The following is a 6,929-nucleotide window of genomic DNA, read 5'->3' on the forward strand; positions in this document are numbered from 1 at the left end:
GTCGGCTGCGCCGACGCGGCCGCGCCGGGATGGCGGCAGCTGGGGAGGCTAGCGGCGGCGCGTGCGAGCCGGCCTATCGCCGATAACGCGGCGTGGTGACCACGACTCAGCTACGATCCGGGCGGGCGCCCGGTGCTATCGGAGGACACTAGGGCCGAGACGAATACGACTGAATCCGTCGGTGGACAGTGCTCTTTATCTGTCGCCACTGGGCGTGCACAGTCCAGTACGCTCGCGCCCGCGCTTATCTGCTGCGCCTCCCCCGGCGATAACGTCGCGACTCAGTCGGCGGCCAATGGGGCGGCGCGGGTGCGAGCCGCACGACGTGCGGCGCTGGCTCGTGCTTATCGCCTTATCGCCTTATCGGGCGGCCCACACCCTGCCGCTTATCTGGCTACGAGTCGCGCCGAGACTCAGTTCGTGGCAGCTGCCACCGTTGCCGTATCGCTCGCTCCGCCGGAGCCGCACCGGATGTCGGAACGAGCATAGCTGGCCGGCCGCCGCCCGCAGGCCGCTGGCCGTGGCCGCCTGGCCGGCCGCCATGCGCCATTTTCCGGACGTACGCACGCGAAATTGCGTCTCCTGCGACTCGCCGGGCCGAGGCCCGCCACCCCGGCTTATTCGTGCGCGCGCCATTCGCCGGCCCGGCTGCCCCGCTGCCGCGCCGCCCGGCGTGCTCGGCTGTTCCGAGGCACAGACCGCCGCCGCGATAAAGTTTAGCTTAATTATCCCCTTCAGGCTAGCGCAACACCAAGCTTTCCCGTACCCAGCGATAACGCGATACCGCGTCGGGCCCGCGTGCTGCGACGTGCTCGCGCCCGCCGTGCGCGCTCCTCGTGCCGCGCGCGATCGTCGATGAGTCGCCCGACTCAGCTGGCGCGTCGTGCGCGGTGGGGCCTTATCGCGCGAAACCCGCGCTAGCACCCCCTGGACTAGCGCCTACCGCCCGCCTGGCGCCTGCCCATGACTCCGCCGCCAACAGCTCGATCGCCGGCCGCTCATTGGCCGCTGACTCACGGGCCTGCGCGTCTGACTCACTGTCACCCGGCGCTGCGGCCCGGTCCAGACCGCGCGCCGCACACCATGCGGCTCACTGATAGCACGCCCCTTGTTTTCGCCATAACCCAGCCGGATACGGATACGACTCACCGGCTTGGCCACCTCTTATTATGTCGTGCTCTTGCTCATTCCCGGGCCATCTGCCACGACGTCTCTTTTCCGGCCGGCGGCCGCTGCGCGTCGCTCGGCGTCGGCCGTGCCCGAGACGAGCGCGCGGCTATGGCCGGGCCGTTACTCGGGCGTCGCGCAGCCGCCGGCCAGCCGCCGAAGGCCGCTGGTTGGCCGACGGCTGGCCGCCGCCGTCTGCCGCCGCCGCCGCCGCCGTGCGGCCGGCCCCAACCCCGCCCTGCAGACGCTCGGCGTCCTGAGCGCCGAACTTCTGCGTAGCCCGCGCCCCCTCGCACCTGCCCGACTCTGCGTTCGCAATACGACGCGATAGTCTCGAGTCATGTTCGTATCAGACGCACGTTGCCCGCCCTGCAGGCTGCGCCTCACTGCGGCCGTTGTCCGTTATCCGCTTGCCAGCGAGCCAGCAGCCGCAGCCGGATCCGAGAGCTGCATGCTCGCATGCCGCGACTCGTACAGCCGCGGCCCGATCGGTGCCCGCTGCCAGCTGTCCAGTCGCGTACGCTCTGTACGTTCAGGACCGAGTCGCAGGCTCGTGCACATCCGCCTAGCGTGCATTTCCGGTCTCGGGAGACTACACCCGGAGCAGCAGCCCGGCCCGGATACGATGCCGGCTAGACTCGGCCAGATAGTAGCTCGTGCCAGGGGCACGCGAGTCGCTCTGCCGGGCTTAGACGCGGCTTAACCCCGAGTTCCGCCCGGTCCGACGTGGCGCACGAGCGGGTCTCGCGGCCCCGGCCAGTTCCAGGGCCCGTGCCTGTATTGTCTCGTCTGATATAGGCCAAAGCGCAGCTCTCGTATGCCGGTAATCTTGGCACGGTCGGGCGGCCCGATGCCAAGGGCTGTGGCCGGCAACGGCCCGCGGGCTGCGCGTCACCCGCTGGCTGGCGTGCGCCGCCGGCTTGCGTGCGTTCGTTGCTGATCGACGTGGCCGCGTCCACGTACGGATGGCGGCCCAGCTGGTGCGGTGGCGGCGTACGGGCAATTGGGGCGCCACGAGCCACAGATAGGCGCCGCGCTCCGTGCGGCTCACCGGCTGTCGGAACCGCCGGTAGCCGACGGGCGACGCACGCCGCCGGCGGGTCGGCGGCGCGCGCAAACCTCCAGTGACGGCCACCTCGAGGGCGGCCAATCTTCGGGTGGGCGTGGGCGCGGTGTGCCGAAGGGCGGTCGGCGTCGGCCGGGTCGCCGCCCGGGTCACTCGCGCCGCACGGAGTGCGGCTCATGCGGTCGGTGATGCGGCTCATGCGGGTTATATGCGGGTAATTGGCGCCGCACGTCGTGCGGCTGCGCAGGGTCGCTGCCACTTCTGTGACGCGCGCGGCAGCCGAGCCGCACCCGCCATAAAACCGTAAACGCGACAACACGCCGCACTTGTGCGCGCCGCCGCATGACGCCCGCACGATCAAATTTTCGCCGCCGCGACCTCCACGACCACCGGATCATCCACGCGCCAGTCGTCGGCGCCCCTGCACCGACAGTCCGAATCAGCAGCGGCCGCGGGCATCCGTGAGCGACCGATCCGCATCATGGTGTACGTTCCGTTCAAGTTCAGCGCAAGCCCCGTCCAGGTAAGTCGGCCGTCGAGCCTGCTGACCCCAGCCCGTGGGCGACGTGGTTTCGGTCGTGCTGGCGTACCGCAAGGCCCTGCGCCAGCAGAAACAGACTCGCACCGGCCAGCCGGTGTCGCCAGGCCCCGTCCTGGTGCCGGCACAGCTACCGCGGGCGAACGATCAGCCCGGCACCCCGCGCCGATCTCTCGGCGCGCTGTTCCAGGTCCCCAGCGCCGTGCGCGAGCGCATTACGCGGCTGCGAGCGCGCACGCCGCCGGAGCGGCGGGCGGCCATGTCGCAGCCGGACCAGGCGCTCGCGCAGGCGATTGTGGGCGCGTCTTTTGACGCGCCCACACCGGCGCCGGCTCCTGCGCCGGCAACCGCGCCTGCTACGCCGGCGCCCGTGCCCATCGACGAGCCACTGAGCACGCGCACGCGCGGGCGCACGCGGTCACGCGTGCCTCGCGCGACTCGCAGCGACACGGCCGCGTCGGGCGTGACCCAGACGGACGAGAACCGGGTGTTTGTGCGGACCAAGCCGATCCTGCGCATCGAGGACCTGTCGCCGGGCCGGCGCAAACGCCCGGGCTTCTTTTCCGCCGACTTCAGCGACGACGAAGACGAGCCGACGCCGGCCGTCGCGACCGTGTCGGCGTCGGCGGCGGCGGCGCCGCCGGCCAGCCCGCAGCCGCTGTCGCCGGCGTCGCAGGTCACCAGCCTGCCAATGCCAGGCACACCCGAGTTCGAGCGCAAGCGCAAGAACTTCATCGAGCCCAATTCGCTGGCGAACTCGCCCAACTTCCAGCGACTGAAGCGGCTGCGCGAAGCCGACATGCAGGTCCTGCTGCGCAAATCCATCACGAGCGATCCCGACGGACTTCGCCGCCGGATCGACGCCGAGAAGAAGGAGCAGGAGCGCGCCGAGAAGGAGCGCGCCGAGGAGCGCGCGCGGCTGGCCAGCGACTTCGAGGCCGAGAAGAAGCGCATCCAGGACGAGAAGCGGCGGCTGCAGTCCGAGCTCGAGTCCGAACGCGCCCGCATCGAGCAGGAGCGGAAACGGCTGGCGGACGAGGCCGCACGAGCGGCTGCCGCGGCCGCCACGGCCACTCCCGCCAAGCCGGCCTCCCAGCCGTCCCTGACGTCGACGTTTGTGGACGCGCCCAAGGACGCTGAAGCCACCAAGACCGAAGCCGACAAGGGCAAAGCCGACAAACCGGCGGCGCCGCTCTTCGGCGCCAAACCATCCACGCCGCTGTTTGGAGCAACCAACAGCAAGGACACCAAGCCGTCCGGATTCTCGTTTGGCTCGCCGGCGCCGGCGTCGACGCCGGCCCCGTCCGGCTTTTCGTTTGGCCAGCCGGCGAGCTCGGCCCCGACGCCGGCTTCGCCGGCCCCTGCATCCGCGACGTCGTCAAGCCCGGCCCCGTCCGGCTTCTCGTTTGGCGCCAAGACGTCGCCGGCGGCGGCAGCGGCGACGCCCTCCACGGCCTCGACGCTGCCGTCGTTTGGTGCCGCGGCCTCTGCGCCGGCGCTGTCGTTCGGCATACCGACGACGGCGCCGGCCGACACGCCGGCCGCCAAGCCCGCGCCGGCGTTCAGCTTCGGTTCGACACCGGCCGCGTCGATGGCGTCCACCGCCCCGACGCCCTCCACTGCCACGCCGGCGGCCTCGCCGTTCTCGTTTGGTGCGCCGGCATCCGCCGCCAAACCGGCCGAGGCCGCGACGCCGGCGGCCACGGCCGCGCCGGCTGCCTCGTCCACGCCGGCGTTCTCGTTTGGCGCCGCCAAGCCGGCCGAACCCGCGGCCCCGGCGGCCCCGGCCGCGGCTGCCTCGCCGTTCTCGTTCGGATCCAAGCCGGCCGAGTCGACGGCGTCGCCGTTCTCGTTCGGCTCGGCCAAACCGGCGTTTGGCGCCGCTCCTACGCCCGCGTTCGGCGCGCCCTCCGCCACGCCCGCCACGACTGCGCCGTCGCCGTCCTTTGGCGCGTCCACCAAGCGCTCGTTCGACACAGACTCGGCCGCGCCGGCCGCCAAGAAGGCAAACACGTCGCCGTTTGGGCAGTCGTCGCCGTTCTCGTTCGGCGCGAGCTCGACGCCGGCTCCCGCGTCGTCCGCGCCCGCGCCCGCGTTCTCGTTCGGCGCCACGGCCCCTGCATCCACGCCCGCCGCCGGCGGGTTCTCGTTCTCGCCCGCGCCGGCCGCTGGCGCAGGCACGGGTCCGGCCGCGGCCGCGTCGACCCCGGCGTTCTCGTTCGGCTCGCCCGCGCCGTCGTTTGGCGGGTTCGGCGGCAGCACGCCCGCGTCGGCCGCACCCGGCGCGGCCGCGCCCGCGTCTTCGTTCAGCTTCAGCTTCGGCGCAGGCGCGCCGGCACCGGCCGCGTCCAACCCGGCCAGCGTGTTTGGCTTCGGCGGGTCGGGGGGCGCCACACCCGCCACACCCGCCACGCCTGCGCCATCGTCACCAGCCTCGCTCGGCGCCAGCATGTTCGCGTCGCCCGGCCCGGCCACGCCCACGGTGCCCAACCGGCGCATCGCTAGCATGCGCAAGCCGCGGCGCACCCCGGCGCCCCGGTAGTCTACGAACGCTTTGTACCATACGGCCAGTTCGGCCACGCATTGTATTTACAGGTCAATCGCTGTCATCGTCACTGCCGTCCGACCAGCCAAACTCGTACTCGGCCGCGACGGTCTCGAGCTGGTCCTTGAGCAGCTCGCGGTCGTCGCTGCGCACAAAGCGCGAGACAAAGTCGCGCATCTGGAGCAGGTTTGTCCGGACCAGACTGGACGACCCCAGCGCCGCGCACACGGGCGTCGCGGGCTCGAACAGCGTGGGGTGCGACGGCGGCGTCGGGTACAGCACGCCGGTCGAGGTGTAGCCGGCCATGCCGCCGCCGGACACGGTCGCGGCCTCGTCGCCGTAGCGCAGCCAGACGTCTTCGGCGGCGTCGGCGGCGCGGACGACGCCGTAGCGCGAAAAGATGTGCGGCTCGCTGGCCGGCCGGCGGCGACCGACCCGCAGCGGCCCCGGCAGGTCGACGTTGTTGGCCCAGCCCAGCTGCAGCGGCGCGGCGCCGGCGCCGAGGACGACGCTGTCGGCGATCGTGCGGTGGCTGTTGCCACACACCTGCGCCACAATGTGGTCCAGCGACACGTGATCCGCCCGCAGCCGTGTCGGCAGCGTCATGGTCTCGACGACGGCGTTGAACAGCCCGCCGGCGGCCCATGGGCTGCTCAGGTCGAGCCCGGCCGCGGCCGGCAGCGCCGCCCTGAGTGCCGCCGCCCGCGGCCGCACCAGCGGCACGTACACGGTCGCCTGCGGCATGAGCTCGACCAGCGTCGCAATGTGCGCGTAGTACTCGCGGCGGTCCGCCGGCCGCTCGTCCTCGAGGCCCCACACGGCCACGGTGCCTTTCGGGACGTAGTCGTCGCGCAGCTCGGCCAGCACCTGCGCCGCAAACGCGCCCCATGCCGAGTCCACGTCGACCGCCATGTTGATGCCGCCGAAATGGTCGCACCGCTCGAGCATCCGCCGGAAGTGCGTCTCGACGACGCTCTCGCCGCCGTTGTCGGTCTTTTCAAAGTTGTTGTGCTCGGCCACGCCGACCTCGTAGCCCTTGAACTCCTTGCGGTGCTCGGTCGCACCCGCGGCGCCGGCCTCCACGTCCTGCCCGCTGCCTCGGGCGACGCCCTTGGGCGCCGTGACCGGGTCGTAGTCCCAGTTGGACACCTCCAGCAGCGACGACGGATGGAAGTAGACGTGGCAGTAGTCCGACCAGTACCGGCACTTGTCCGCGCTCAGCGCCGGCAGCGCGGCGTTCTGGTCGAGCGCCTGCACGTAGTCGCTGGCGGCCTTGCGCGGTTGCTCGACGCGCTCTGCGCCGCTGGTCGTCAGCGTGTTCGCGGGCCGCATGCCGTGCGGCTCACCGCAAGCTGTCGTCATGTGACGAGCCGCATGCCGTGCGGCGGGCTGCATAGGCCTAAGCCGCATCCTATGCGGCTCATGGGCGCAGTGCGCTCTGCCCGCAGGGCAGCCACCCTCGGCGGAGTCGCCGCCGGAGGCTCGTGCGTCGGCGGTGCAACGAGCCTCCGGCGGCGGCGCCCGCCCGGGGGGGGGCCCGGGGGGGGGGGCCGCCCCGCGGGCGGCCGATAACCCCCCCGCCCCCCCGCCCCAGCGTGGGGCGCGCCGTACCA

The 6,929-nt window shown here is 72.1% G+C and overlaps 2 protein-coding genes across 2 annotated transcripts in view; one reads left to right on the plus strand and one right to left on the minus strand.

The window, feature by feature from the left end:
• Positions 1-2,714: 2,714 nt before the first annotated feature.
• V1510DRAFT_402809 (uncharacterized protein) lies at positions 2,715-5,313 on the plus strand (the record flags this gene model as incomplete). Its single annotated transcript, XM_066932122.1, has 2 exons — positions 2,715-2,756; positions 2,788-5,313. The coding sequence occupies 2 exons, from the start codon at positions 2,715-2,717 to the stop codon at positions 5,311-5,313; spliced, it is 2,568 nt and encodes an 855-aa protein (XP_066789143.1).
• A 27-nt stretch (positions 5,314-5,340) lies between these two features.
• The window catches only part of V1510DRAFT_119631 (Misato segment II tubulin-like domain-containing protein), a 2,422-nt gene continuing 833 nt past the window's right edge, over positions 5,341-6,929 (minus strand). The window contains exon 3 of the mRNA XM_066930264.1: positions 5,341-6,619. Within this exon, the coding sequence (XP_066789144.1) occupies positions 5,368-6,619 (1,252 nt within the window). The 3' untranslated portion in view covers positions 5,341-5,367. The remainder of the gene's footprint in view (positions 6,620-6,929) is intronic.

The sequence above is a fragment of the Dipodascopsis tothii genome (assembly GCF_038497935.1).
Source record: "Dipodascopsis tothii strain CBS 759.85 unplaced genomic scaffold V1510scaffold_13, whole genome shotgun sequence".
Lineage (NCBI taxonomy): Eukaryota > Fungi > Ascomycota > Lipomycetes > Lipomycetales > Lipomycetaceae > Neoaidaea > Neoaidaea tothii.